Source organism: Macrobrachium rosenbergii, chromosome 55 (assembly GCF_040412425.1).
Source record: "Macrobrachium rosenbergii isolate ZJJX-2024 chromosome 55, ASM4041242v1, whole genome shotgun sequence".
NCBI classification, from domain to species: Eukaryota; Metazoa; Arthropoda; class Malacostraca; order Decapoda; family Palaemonidae; genus Macrobrachium; species Macrobrachium rosenbergii.
In genome coordinates, this window is record NC_089795.1 from 73692663 (window position 1) to 73707662 (window position 15000).

The window sequence follows — 15000 nt, forward strand, 5'->3', positions numbered from 1 at the left end:
ATTTCACAGGGAAAGGAACAGTGAGACTCACGTAACTTTGCAATTCAACAGCGCATGCGTGCAAGACTCGTAAATATTTATCTGAACCGGAAAGACATACATACTGTTCCTATCGTAACTCGAGGGCGGGGGGGTGTGGGGGTAGGGTAGGGAAGGGGATGGATTATCCTGAACGAGTTCACATTAACCTAAGGAGAAAATGACTTAATGTTTTATAGTCTCGTAATTGCACTTTTATTCATCTTTCCCGTCTTCCTTTATTTATTATGAATATTACTTTTTGTGTTGATAATTTCAGAATGGTGAGTGTATCTTTACTTCTCACGAATGTCCATCAGAATAATTATTTTTTCATGTAGGCCTAGAATTCTTTAAAATTATCGTCCCTGGTCATAGGATATACAGTTATCACGATGCAATATGAGGAAACAGAACTCACTCGTGTACACAAATACACAGAATATTTTTGTCCTTATACAAAGAAACAGAACTCACTCAAATACACAGAATATTTTTGTTCTAATACACAAAAACAGAACTCCCTCAAATACACAAATACACAGACTATTTTTGTGCTAATACAAAGAAACGAAACTCACTCAAATACACAAATACCTACAATATTTTTTGTCCTAATACAAAGAAATGAAACTCACTCAAATATACAAATACACAGAATATTTTGTCCTAAAACATAGAAACAGAACTCACTCAAATACACAAATACCCACAATATTTTTGTCCTAAAACAAAGAAGCAGAACTCACTCAAATACACAGATACACAATATTTTTGTCCTAATACACAGAAACAGAACTCCCTCAAATACACAAATACCTACAATATTTTTGTCTTAATACAAAGGAACAGAACTCACTCAAATACACAAATACCCACAATATTTTTGTCCTAATACAAAGAAACGAAACTCACTCAAAGACACAAATACACAAGATATTTTTGTCCTTTTAGACGAGACAAAAACAAGCCCGGTGCATAGCCGAGTTACGCACCAGTAGAGAAGATAACAGGAAAAGCATTATTGCCTCCTTGCCGGATATACAGCCAAGTTCACAAGCTCTTTGGAGTTGAGGCCGGCTGCCGAGGGATTTCTGAAGTCCCCCTCGGAACTTCCTCTGGTGACGGAGGTCAATTATGGGAGAGGAGGTGAATGAGTGTAATGAGCGTGACGATTTTACGTGTCCTTTGATAAATGTGGGAAGGAATCTGCGTAAATTCTTCGACGTTGTTTTGTGTAGAACTCTGAAGCTAGGGTTATTCTTTTCTTTTCTTTCTTTCTCTATTTTTCTCTTTTAGAAAGAATGGCAGTAGTAAAGAATTGGTTTCTTAACCCAAATGGAAAATGTAGTTAATAATCGGCACTGAAAAAACATAAATAAAAAAATAGTAATAACAAAGAAGTTATGTGGTAACAATTTTTTTTTTGAAAGGATGCCAGTGGTGAAGAATAGGTTTCTAAACACAAATGGAAAATGTAGTTAATACCCTGCACTAAAAAAAATATAAATAAATTAAAATTTAGAAAAATAGTTATGTTAAAGAAGTTATATGCACACAAGTTTTTTTAAGAATACCAATAGTAAAGAATAGGTCTCTGAACCCAGACGGAAAATGCAGTTAATACCCGGCACTGAAGAAATATAAATAAAATAAAACTTAGAAAAAAATATCAAAGAGATTATATGGTCACAAAAAACTGCTAATGGTCTTGAATGTCTCTCTGTCCCCCCTTCGCCTCCAGTATCCCTTAACCAATGTAACGCATCACTCACTAGGGAAACTGGTTTCATTCTACACCACTGGAGTTATAGTTGAGCAGAGAGGAGATCTTGACAACCAAATATTTTAGTCTCAGATGGTATTCGTATTTATCCTCTCTCTCTCTCTCTCTCTCTCTCTCTCTCTCTCTCTCTCTCTCTCTCTCTCTCTCTCTCTCTCTCTCTCTCTCTCTCTCTCACTGCTTATACAAATAATCCACTGTGAACGTGAGGATTCCCGCGAGTGAAAATATGTAGGCGGGTATTTGTTTTATCGTCACATCGTTCTTTAAAATAGTCAGCCTTCACATTCCATGTTCGTTTGTTTGATTCTCGAGCGTTGTTGCCAAACGACACCACTGTGATAATTTTCGGCAACAGTGCTTGTAAACAACAGAATTACAATTCTGGGCACGCCCTGAGCATCACCTTGATAAACGCGAAAACAACATTGATTGGAGTCTCCTTCGGAAAGCCCCCGTAGGGGTTGTAGCACCGCCATGCACCCCTTGCGGTGTAATGGAGGCATTACTTAAGGTTCTTGCAGCTTCCCCTCTGCCCCTAGCCGCAACCCCTTGCATTCCTTTTAATGTACCTCCGTTCATATTCTTTTTCTTCCATTTTACTTTCCACCCTCTCCTGACAATTGATTTATAGCGCAACTGCGATGTTTTCCTCCTTTTACACCTTTCAAACCTTTTACTGTCAATTTCCGTCTCAGCGCTGAATGTCCTCATAGGTTCCAGCACTCGGCCTTAGGCCTAAATTCTACATTCTGATCTATTCAATGACAGGCATTTATTAAAATAGTGTCTTTCTAAATGTGACCAATATTGAAGGTTTAGAATTCATGTGTGGGTCAGACAGGAAAGTTCATAGGAGACAGAGACAGCAAGAGAGCAGAGTCATTTTCTCAAATAGAAAGTCTGTCGCGAGGTCACTTCCCAGTGTGAGGAAAGAGAGAGAGAGAGGAAGATTGCATTAGAGCTTATGCAAATATGTCACAGCAATAGCAAACGTAAGAGAGGGAGATTATCAGCTTTTATGCTGCAGTTTTTATCGAATTCGTCACAAAAGTATTAGAAGTAGAAATGTTTACCTGTAAGCAGATTTACCTGTAAATTTTATTCCTCTGGAGGTGGGGGATTACCTCGTCGAGGCCCTCCTCTATGTTTATTCGGACATTAATTGTAAAATTTACTGAACAAAGTGAGAAAGAGAGAGAGTGAGAGTTAATGCAGTTAAACCACTTTCACTAAGTTCATCCCACTTACTGCTTGGAATGAACTCTAACCTTTTACGCAAGGTCATTGTTATCCAATTACCTTATCCACAGGACATGACGATAATTAGAAACGGAAAACTAAAATCAAGAGAACAGAAAATAATAAAACTAATTTGTTAAAATACAAGAAGAAAAAGGTAAATAAGCAGTTGCGTGAGAATTGGCTCAGTTACCGTGGCAATGAAAAAAGGTAATTGCTGTGTGTCTGTGAATAAATACGTACGATTTTCCTTTCTCTCTCTCTCTCTCTCTCTCTCTCTCTCTCTCTCTCTCTCTCTCTCTCTCTCTCTGAATTTACTACCGTCATGATGTAACAGTAAATTTTGTGTCCCCCGAAATGTTTGACATCCTCTCTCTCTCTCTCTCTCTCTCTCTCTCTCTCTCTCTCTCTCTTTCTCTCTCTGAATTTACTACCGTCATGATGTAACAATAAATTTTGTGTCCCCGAAATGTTTGACATCCTCTCTCTCTCTCTCTCTCTCTCTCTCTCTCTCTCTCTCTCTCTCTCTCTGAATTTACTGCCGTCATGATGTAACAATAAATTTTGTGTCCCCGAAATGTTTGACATCCTCTCTCTCTCTCTCTCTCTCTCTCTCTCTCTCTCTCTCTCTCTCTCTCTCTCTCTGAATTTACTACCGTCATGATGTAACAATAAATTTTGTCCCTGAAATGCTTGTCATCCTCTCTCTCTTTCTCTCTCTCTCTCTCTAAATAAATAAATTTTGTGTCCCCGAAATGTTTGACATCCTCTCTCTCTCTCTCTCTCTCTCTCTCTCTCTCTCTCTCTCCCTCTCTCTCTCTCTCTCTCTCTCTCTCTCTGAATTTACTACCGTCATGATGTAACAATAAATTTGTCCCCGAAATGCTTGACATCCTCTCTCTCTTTCTCTCTCTCTCTCTCTCTCTCTCTCTCTCTCTCTCTCTCTCTCTCTGAATTTACTGCCGTCATGATGTAACAATAAATTTTGTGTCCTGAAAATGTTTGACATCCTCTCCTCTCTCTCTCTCTCTCTCTCTCTCTCTCTCTCTCTCTCTCTCTCTCTGAATTTACTACCGTCATGATGTAACAATAAATTTTGTCCCCAGAAATGCTTGACATCCTCTCTCTCTCTCTCTCTCTCTCTCTCTCTCTCTAAATAAATAAATTTTGTGTCCCTGAAATGTTTGACATCCTCTCTCTCTCTCTCTCTCTCTCTCTCTCTCTCTCTCTCTCTCTCTCTCTGAATTTACTACCGTCATGATGTAACAATAAATTTTGTCCCCGAAATGCTTGACATCCTCTCTCTCTCTCTCTCTCGTTAAAGACATATATGCTATAGAAGAATTCAAAAGCTGAAGAAAATTCTTGCTCCTTTTCATTGATATGAAGAAAATAGAACCGTAATTTGCACTGAATAAGGTTATTTTCATCGTTTCTAAGAGCGAATGATAGTTCTATGATATGGTCATTGATGCATGTACGCACTACGGTAGCTGGATTCAATTAAAGCATTTTAAGAGAAATATTGTAATAGTGTAAGTTTCCTAAGGATGAGATATAAGTCTACTTTTGGGGTTAGTGTAATCAGTGCACCTCACTTTGTGCAGTGTAGGCATTACTCAAGGGTCTTTGCTGCGTCCCTTCGACCCATAGCTGGAACCCCTCTCATTCCTTTTACTGTACCTCCGTTCATATTATCTTTCTTCCATCTAACTTTCCACCCTCTCCTAACCGTTGTTTCATGGTGCAACTGCGAGGTTCACCTCCTGTTTCACCTTTAAAACCTTCTTTACTTTCAGTTTCCCTTTGAGCGCTAATGACCTCATAGGTCCCTGGCTTTTGGCCTAAATTTTATATTCCAGTTTATATATAAAATAAAAGTATTCTAAGTATAAGATAAAATGAAGAATGTTATTCTCAGCTTCCCGTCCTCACCCTGCAAGTGTGGAGAGACAGGGAAGGAAAGATCTGCGGAAGTGGACATAAACCAGTGCGTGCAGATCGTTGCCTCTGAGCTAATGACTCCTTTCCGAAGTCGATGATCAGGGCTGTCACTCCGGTTTTTGGCATCCCATATTGAAGGTTATTCGAATAAACATTGCGTGCTTTATGATTATAATGTGAATTGGTCATTGACTTGATGCAAATGTGGTCAAAGGAATTTTTATTCGATAAAAATTATAATAGGATGATTGACAGATCTAGTGCAGTGCACCATATTTTTTTATTTATATAAATCTTGTTTCTTTTGTCAATGTATCTGGTATTACCATTTACTAAGTACTTTCCATTATATTTCCCATTGTTATAGTTCTGCAGGAATGATAAAAAGAACAAATATAGTTTTTTATGTAGTTTTGAAAATGCAAATAATATGGTATCTAAATAATCATAACTGAATCATAATTCAAAAGTGAAAATTAAATCTTAAGAATAAAGTTTCTTTTTACAGGAACAGAAGAACCGCCACACCCATTCAGTGAAACCCTTCTTGAAGTTCCCTAAGATGAACTTTATTATATAGCTGTTAAAGAACTCCTCCAAAGTCAATCATGGATAAAGAGGGAACACAGAGCATGGAAGAGAGCAACGAGAGAAGCGTCAAGGCCGCGCCTGACGGCCAGGCCAACAACAGTAGCAAAGACATATTCAAACTCGACGAGTCCGGAGGCGTCGCCGGAGTCAAAAGCTTCGAAGACGTACTGGATATAGTTGGAACAACTGGGAAATGGAATATCGTCATCTTCCTCCTCTGCAGTTTGTGTAAGTGCTGCTTCTATCGAACCACTGGCTCCAGCGGGCTCTAGGCTACTGATTATGGTGTGCGCACAATTTCTGGCGCGTATCGCTCACGCCTCCTCAACTGTCTTCGTCAGGACCACAGCCCTCTCTGAATTTGTTTCGTGGCATTCTCTTTAATGAAAAATAAAACACGCCGTAAGGGGGAGTGCCCTCATTGCACCTCACGCGGTACACTGTAGGCATTACTTTAGGTTCTTTGCAGCGTCCCTTCGGCCCGTAGCTTCAACCCCTTTCCATTCCTTTTGCTGTACCTCCGTTCATATTTTCCCTCTTCCATCTTGGTTTCCACCCTCTCCTAATAATTGATTCATATTGCAATTGCGGAGTTTTCTCTCTGTTACACCTTTAAAACCTTTATTCTCAACTTCCCTTTCAGCCATGAATGACCTCATTGGTCCCAGCGCTTGGCTTTTGGCCTAAGTTTTATATTCCAATTCCAGTTCCGAAAAACATAACAAAACAAACAGGAGGTCACTGAATTTAGTTAGATTTAAATATCATCAAGTTGCATGCAGAATTTTTTTTTCTAAAGTCTGACGTTTATTGTAAATATTTGTTTTTCCAAGTTTCATGTCTATTGCTTCTTGTTGTATCTACTATCCCCATGTTGCATACATGAATCATTTAAAACCAAATTAATATTTCTTCTGTTTTCTTGCAAGAGCATTTTGCAGCATCATGAGTCATTTAAAATCAACCCAATATTTCTTCGTTGTTATTGCATAACCATTGTGCAGCATGATTTTAATGTGCTGCACAATAACAGGAAATTGTTCTTCACGAGGAATCTTACAACATTTCAGCCACGTTCATGTCGACCCTTCAGTCGATAACTTACGAGTTCCTGGGCGCCACTCCCGAGTACTGGTGCCACGTCGGTCCTTTAGTCGAGGCCAATTGGACACTGGAAGAGATTTTAGATCTTTCCCTTCCTTCGAGGTGAGAGCAAAGATTCCTCTGAGACTTTTTTAATGGCTATTGCGAATGTGCATTTAGAAAACACAATATTTATTTAATCCCATAAGGGAGTCACTGTATAAACCTATGGAGATGGGTATGAATTCTTTTCGTCAAAGCTTCCGTTCTTTTTCAGACAGGAGATTACAGATGAATTGTTTACATGTTCATTCAAATGAATTATGGTGGTTGATCTTAGAATTAATAATGTCTATTTTTTATAAATTCTTTAGATATATGTAACTGGGGTAAAACCTCAGATTTTTTTGTTTTCTGTAAAAAAAAAAAAACTATTGAGATGGATATTTATCTGTTCGTCCGCACTTTTTCTGTCCGCCCTCAGATCTTAAAAACTACTGAGGCTAGAGGGCTGCAAATTGGTATGTTGATCATTCAACCTCCAGTCATCAAACATACCAAATTGCAGCCCTCTAGCCTCAATGAACTTTTATTTTATTTAAGGGTAAAGTTAGCCATGATCGTGCGTCTGGGACTGCTATGTGACAGGCCACCACCTAGCCGTGGCTGAAAGTTTCATGGATCGTGGCTCCTACAGCATTATATGCTGTACAGAAAACTGCGCACTTTTTACTTGTTTTTAAAGATTTTTAGTCTTGCATTTTGAGGTATTCTAAGGCCACTTAACACTTATCACACCATTGAAATTACTTTATATAATTTTAATGATATGTTAACAAAATTAGATAGGTGACGAAGATAATAGATCATAACCTCACATTTTATGAATCCTAACTTTTTTTTCATTCATGTTGGAACTTAAATAACGAAAAATCTTGCAGTTCTTTCCGTCCTTCAACAAGCTTTATAAATTTTTAATTCAGTAACTTTGGAAGCCCCTTCCTTGTTCTGTTTTCCCTGGATATTAAATTGTGCGTCATACATAAGAGATGCCTATCAGTTCCCCAGAGGTTTAAGCCCACGGGTTTCCTGTATCCCAAATTTCCTTCTGTCCTTCTAACAAACTTCATAAATTTGTAATTCAGTAACTCTGTAACTCCCTTCCTTGCTCTGTTTTCCCTGGATATGATACTAGTCCATCATACAAGAGGTGCCTGTCAGCTCCCCAGAGGTTTAAGCCCAAGGTTTTACTGTATCCCTATTTTCCTTCTGCCCGTCTAACAAACTTCATAAATTTGTAATTCAGTAACTCTGCAACTCCCTTCCTTGCTCTGTGTTCCCTGGATGTTATACTAGTCCATCATACAAGAGGTGCCTTACAGCTCCCCAGACGGTTTAAGCCCAAGGTTTTACTGTATCCCTGTTTTCCTTCATTCCATCTAACAAGGGACTCAGTAATAACTTTGGAACTTCCTTCCTTGTTCATCATACATAAGGTTTTACTGTATCCATAGTTTTACACTCTAATGTTCGTCACACCGTTTCACAGGAACGTAACAGAGCTCAAGTTCTGCGAGTACAATAACCTCAACTACACTCACGCGGCACTAATAGGCTACAAGGAGTCCATAGAGCAGATAGACATGCTGCCCACGGGAAATGGCGACACCATAGCCTGCCCTTCGAGAACCTTCAATACGAGTCAGTACACGTCGACCGTCGTCACAGAGGTATGAGGCTTCAAAGTCTGGGCTTGAAATCACGGATATGGAGACGTCGATTTGTATATGCTTTCCTTTGCCATATAGATTTTATATGTACGTTTGTTCTGTCGTGATCTGATGGGTAATCGCTGGAGAGGACCAGATGATGTTTTCACATACACCCCTTGCCCGAGTGGATCCTTGCATATAAATGTATTTATATATATATATATATATATATATATATATATATATATATATATATATATATATATATATACATACAGTATATATATGCATATATATATGTATACTGTATATATGTATATATGTATATATATATATATAGTACATTCTTACACCGGGATCAAACCCAGGTCTTTCACTTGAAGGCAGGGTACTGTACCTAAGGCTTTTACCCGAGCTGGCTGACTGTCGAGAAGTTGGGTGAAACTCGCTGATATGCTAGGCAGTAAGCCTGCCCAGGTAAAAGCCTCAGGCACAGTGGTACTCAGGTTCAAACTTCTTTTATGACGAGTGTGGTTCAGGTGGCAGTGCCCTTGCCATACAATTGAAAGACCTTGGTTCGATCCCGATGTGAGTCAGAAATTTATATATATATATATATATATATATATATATATATATATATATATATATATATATATATATATTATATTATGTGTGTGTATTAATCGATGATGACATAACATTCTTGTGCAAGCACATAAAATGTATTATACAAGTAAAGTCCCATGTCTGGACTATTATAGCTGGTTCACTTGAGGTAGATTTTTGTGTATTAATCGATGATGACATAACATTCTTGTGCAAGCACATAAAATGTATTATACAAGTAAAGTCCCATGTCTGGACTATTATAGCTGGTTCACTTGAGGTAGATTTTTGGGCCTACGCGGCGTTTGTTTAGTGGCCTCTGATTGGCTGGTACCGGGAGGTAGGCGGCTCGCTCACTGTATCGTTTTTATGTTTGTAGCTCAGAAAATTAGTAACATGTTTATATTTCTTCATATATCTCACGTTTTGCACAAGATGTAGGAAAGTTTTGGTCATACCATAGGGTTGGTATTAATTGTACAACTGAATCGTGATTTCCTGAAATCAATAAGATAAAACACGAAGGGATTACAACGAGTAAAAGTGAGGAGAGAAGCATTAATTCTTTATACCTGTTTTTTACTTATCATCAGATTTTGCATCATTCATGCGATCAAGATAAAATAAAACTTACGTTTTCATGCAATAAATTCACCGTGACTAAATTCACCTAGACTAAACTGAAGCTAACACATCCAGATGCATCCATCTGATTATTAATTTTTTCTTATCAGATATGTCCAGACATACGGACATATATGATATTGGAGTGAAAAAGTTCGATAGTCATAATAGGAATTCCATGCATTTATTTACAGAAAATGTAATGACATAATAATGCGGTAAATATTGTCGAAACTGCAAACTTCTCATATTCATTATATAAGTGGCAACTGTCAACGGCGCCTCAAAGCTCTCGCTGTTTGCATATCACCGTCTCTCGGCACTACTGCCAAACTGAGTCAAGAACGGATGCAACATAATAAGACATATTCTTCATTTTCTCTTCACATATCACACGCATCTAAAATCTGAAAGTGCCAGCGTATTCAGGGTGAATTTATTGTACGAAAACACAAGTTTTATTTTATCTTGATCACTTGAATGTTGCAGAATCCAATGATAAGTAAAAATCTTGTGCAAAACATGAGATAAATGAAGAAATATTAACATACTGCTAATTTTCTGAGCTACAGACGTAAAATTGAGACAGTGAGTGAGCCGCCTACCTCCCGGTACCAGCCAACCAGAGGCAGCCAAACAAACGTCTCGTAGGCCCAAGAATCTACCTTAAGTGAACCAGCTATAGTGTCAAGGTTCTGTCTGGAACAGCTGAGTCACGGCCTTTTCTTTAGAAGTCCTTACAACAACGCGAGGACACACGGATCTTTTGTTAGTGTTTAAAATATGGATCTTTTGTTAGTATTTAAAATAATTGACAGTAAAGATTCTTTGTCAAGGAAGATTGAACCTGAAATATTGAACGATACTTTTAAAAGTATCAAATTAAATCTTGCTGTATGGTATGGCTCACGTCTACTTGCGAGGCTTTATACTCACAAAGGGTTAAGTTATTATACTGTACGTACTGTGCAGTATATTTGTTTGTAGTTAAACAGTAAGAATATGTAATAAGATCACTACGTAGTTCAGTGATTTTTTTTCTAAGACAGAATCTGCTAACATTTTTCCTCAGTACATTATGCAACATAAACCGTCAGTCATTAACAGTGAAAAATTGAAAGACTATGTAAAATAAATGACATTTGGGATGCTCTGACTTTACACAACATATCTGTGCATTTCCGGTTACGCCATTCAGGTACAAATTGCAGGTAATTTTCTTTCTGAACTAAAAGCAAGAGGAAGTTCATCTCCTTGATCCAAGTTGTTTGTATTGTTACTTTTACCGGATAGAGAGAGAGAGAGAGAGAGAGAGAGAGAGAGAGAGAGAGAGAGAGAGAGAGAGAGCGAGGAGGACCCTCGCACTTGATTGGTTTGCCATTGTAATACTGCTATTATCATAATCATTGGCACTATTATCAGTGTTCTTACTGCCATTTTCATTATTTTCTTTCGGCCAGTGGGACTTAGTATGCGAAAGTCGAGCTCTGTATTCGACAACCCAGGCAGCCTCGCAAGCAGGAATTCTCATCGGAGCATCGACATTCGGGTTTCTCTTGGACAAGTAAGTGTATGATATTCGACGATATCTTTTCTCCTTCTGTTACTAAAGAGTTTAACATGGGTAACAGAACGAAAAATCTGTATTTGTCTGTCTGTTTTAGAGACTGTCGTGTAACACTTGTCTGCCACCCCTTCTCATATATGCTCCTGTGGATTTCAGTACTTCTCGGATTATATGGTTCAGTGACAATTGCTTTGAAATTCTATCCCAGCCTCTGTGTTTCCTTAATAATAAACCTTCATACTCTCAGTGGCAGGTCTGTTGCTGCCATATACATTAGGTAGTCCAGCTCATTGGTCTTTGCTAAAAAATTATTTCGACAAAAAGATGATTCCATAAGACAAGAATGTAACCAGAATTTTTTTTTAGGGGAGGGGAATAGTCAGGGCTGATATGTAAAGCGTACTTAAAGGGGGACTAAGTGCTAAACTGACTTTAAAATAATATAGATTGTATAATAAATATGGTAACAGTATATAAGGAACAGTAAACAACAATTATAATAAACTGGTAAAATTAGAAAATTAAAAACAAAACTTGCACATGGAAATTATGAACAGAAAAACACAAGAATACAAAATAAACTTAAATATTAATATCATAAAAAAGGATGCGATAATCTAATTTACAATATATACAAAGGGAACCAAAGTGTCCTAGGGAAGGCGTTACTCAGGGATGTCTTGCAAGAGGGAGTCAGGGTATCTCCTGGGGACCCCACCTCCTGGCAGGGCTCTTGTATGGCTGGGAAGCATCCCCAGAGAAGGCCTTCACCACGGTGGAAGGGGCCAAGGCTTCCTACGCGAGGGATCATTTGACGGGCTTCGTATAGACCCTTCCCAGAGGGAGGGCGGGCATTCCCAGGAGGGAGGCAGTACTCTCACCAAGCCAGGGAAACGTCCCGATAGATGCGTCTCACCAGAGGAGTGAAGACCAAGGATAACTAGGTAGCTTCTCCTCCCAGACCAGGAAGCATCCTTTTGGGGGGAGGGGCCTCACAAAGGGGCGTAGCCCAAGGCTTCAAAGGGAGGCATCTCTATAGGAGGGTCTTCAGCCCCTCCCCCAAGGAAGTCGTCTTAGAGGGAGTAGGGCAACCCTAGCATGGAGGCAAGACTCCTACCAGGCCGAAAAGCTTCCCCATAGGGGTAGAATCCAGGGCTTCCCTCTGGGAGGAACGCCAGCCCTTGGTGTCCCAGGCTTCTTCTGGGAGAGACAGCAAAGGAAGAGGTCTTTCTTAGACCATGGTCTTGCCCATCACTGGGCTACTCGTAGAAGACAGCCACCACGGCGTTGACGTTTCCAGTTGGTTTGGGTATCCAGGTTCCTCTGGGGAATGCAGACCCGATGTATGGCCAAGTGGTCACGCTGGGACCCTGGGACTCAATGGGAGGGCCACTTAGCCGGGCAGGAGCCCCCGGGCTTGCACGTGAAGACTGCCCAAGAAGGGGGCTATTTTAGTGCTAGACTGAAGCACTTTCAGAGGTTACATGTTGTGTCAGTGCTTGACATTTGCTTGTTAATAGGCTTTCTGATTCTGATCATAATACATTATTCTTAATATTATTACTATAATGCATGGTTATTTGCAACTTTGTTCAGTACATTTTGAAGCAACGTATAGAATCCTCTGATTTTTCTCTATTTTGGGGTGTCTTCCGAAGAATTATAGTGAACAGAAAACAATACTCATTTGATATAGTCGCATTTAATGAGAAATTTCTGCTTCCATGAACTGTTATATTTTCATGTATGCCTACGAACATGTCAACCTTAACGGACTGTCCTTAAATTATCCAGATTTTTCCTCATTTAGATTACTTACAGAATTATGCATGAAACCATGCGGAATACTAATAACTTGGTTCAGAATTTAATGATTATCATTCGTTTCGATCATGATGTAGTAATGCATGTGCATCTGACCATACGAAATAATGCTACGGTAAATAAAAAACAAATTTGTTGGCTATGAGTCAAGTTGCAAATCACATTCACATGTGGGCATGAAGGATGCACATAGTATTTCGGAAAATTTTGATCTCCCGTTAGTCATAAAGTCCCAGAAGGTATTAGGACCAGATGTACTCCAGAAAAGATTCAGATAATTGCATCAGTATATATGTTATTGAGAGAATTCTTTAAAGGCTTTTCCTAACAACTTTTTTCTCTGTGTTTGTTTTCATTTCTCTGCATTTCTCTATAGGCAAATAAACACACACATTTGATTGCCAAAAGACATAAAGAGAGAAACAGACTTACATACAGGTTAATGAAAAGGGTTGCTGTAATATTAAATTCCGAGCAAGCAGATTATTTAACATCTGTTAGCCAAACCATTACTGAATCATTTCAGACTTCCAAAATTGCTCACCCGAATGAAGTAGTCTTCAGAACACCTGCAAATTATGGTATACGATAAATAAACCTCAAATCCGATGAGAGCAGGCTCTCATAGAACGAGAATAACATACTTTCGAATATGCATTGTCCTTGACATTCTCTACACTACAGTAATGAAGTTTCGTAATTCCGGGAAAAATCGATACAGCACAGTTATCTATTGTCAGTTGAGGGGGTGGGAACCAATGGCCCCACCCATGGCAATGCCCTTGGGCATTAAAGAAAAGAAGGCAACGTCATGGTGATTCTCGATTAGTGAATCAGGATGGTAAAAGTTGTAGTCAGTTTCCACTTTTCATTTCTCTGGCATCATCATTTGCTTTACTGTTTTCTAATATGCTGTTTATGTGATTTGTTTATTTCATTAGTCACGTGCCAGCAAAATCCTGGAGACTATTATAGTGTTTCCTAACGTTTGTCTGTTTGTCAAAGATTCTTTCATGCTTACCTTTCTATCGCAACTGCACCTACGCTGTCAAAGGGATTTTATCCAAACTTAGTACAAAGAAGGCCGTCATACTTAGTTTAGCATGTGGAAGATCATCCTTCTGTTTATCCTTAACCATAACTTTCGAGTAAAAGATAGACTTCACAATGACGTGAATAATCCACTAATAAAATCCTTTCAGATAACACCAAGGTTGATGAACTTTGCCAGACATACGTGTTGTAGATAACACCCCCGTCGGGTGTAATTGGGTTTCGTAAACGCATAATTTTGATTGGGGGGAAGCTGACCGAGTTATTTGCCTTTGCTAAAATCTGAATGGTGTCTTCGTCAATAGTTCATCAGGCGGAATGATTTTGGCGGGAAGTTGGACTGGGGTCGGTAGGGGATACTTATGCTTTCAGGTGCTTGTTACGCGTCTTTATTCTTTAATTATATAATGACTTAGTTACACTGAATGACTTAGTTACCAGTTTAAAAATTATTTTGTTAAGTTCGTTGGTTTATGCTTTCCACTAAATCTTCATTTATAGGTCTATGTACATATTTATGTATTAGCGTTCTTAAAATTAATTTTTCTGTCGTTGAGCTGCAATATTGTATTACTTTCAGCGAATGCTTGTATCAGTATTTTATCACATAATTCATTACAGAGTTATTTCCTATGCTCCTCTATGACTCCATCACGCTATTTATTCATTTGTTTGTTTACTCACTCATTTCCCAGATTCGGCCGTAGACGCATCACCCTGATTTGCGTTCTCTTCAGCCTCGTGTCGGGATTGGCTGCTGCAGCCTCGCCGTCCTTCATTTTCTACGTCATCATGAAGACGTTGGTTTCCTGTTTCAATTTCGGATGTTACACCGGCTGCTTCATTCAAGGTGAGGAAGAAGAGTCACAACTCAGTCTACGCTCTGAAAGCAGGAGGGTAATCTTTGAGGTGTCTTGAGAAATATGAATATGGGGAGAGTAATTTGGATC

The 15000-nt window shown here is 38.9% G+C and overlaps 1 protein-coding gene across 6 annotated transcripts in view; it reads left to right on the forward strand.

Annotated features, from left to right (window-relative positions):
• LOC136835416 (organic cation transporter protein-like) overlaps positions 1-15000 on the forward strand; it is a 29140-nt gene that overhangs the window by 6549 nt on the left and 7591 nt on the right. For all 6 annotated transcript variants that reach the window (XM_067098920.1, XM_067098923.1, XM_067098924.1 and 3 more), the window contains exons 2-6: positions 5496-5806; positions 6649-6784; positions 8211-8391; positions 11067-11170; positions 14746-14900. In XM_067098920.1, coding sequence (XP_066955021.1) covers positions 5596-5806; positions 6649-6784; positions 8211-8391; positions 11067-11170; positions 14746-14900 — 787 coding nt within the window. In that variant the 5' untranslated portion in view covers positions 5496-5595. The remainder of the gene's footprint in view (positions 1-5495; positions 5807-6648; positions 6785-8210; positions 8392-11066; positions 11171-14745; positions 14901-15000) is intronic.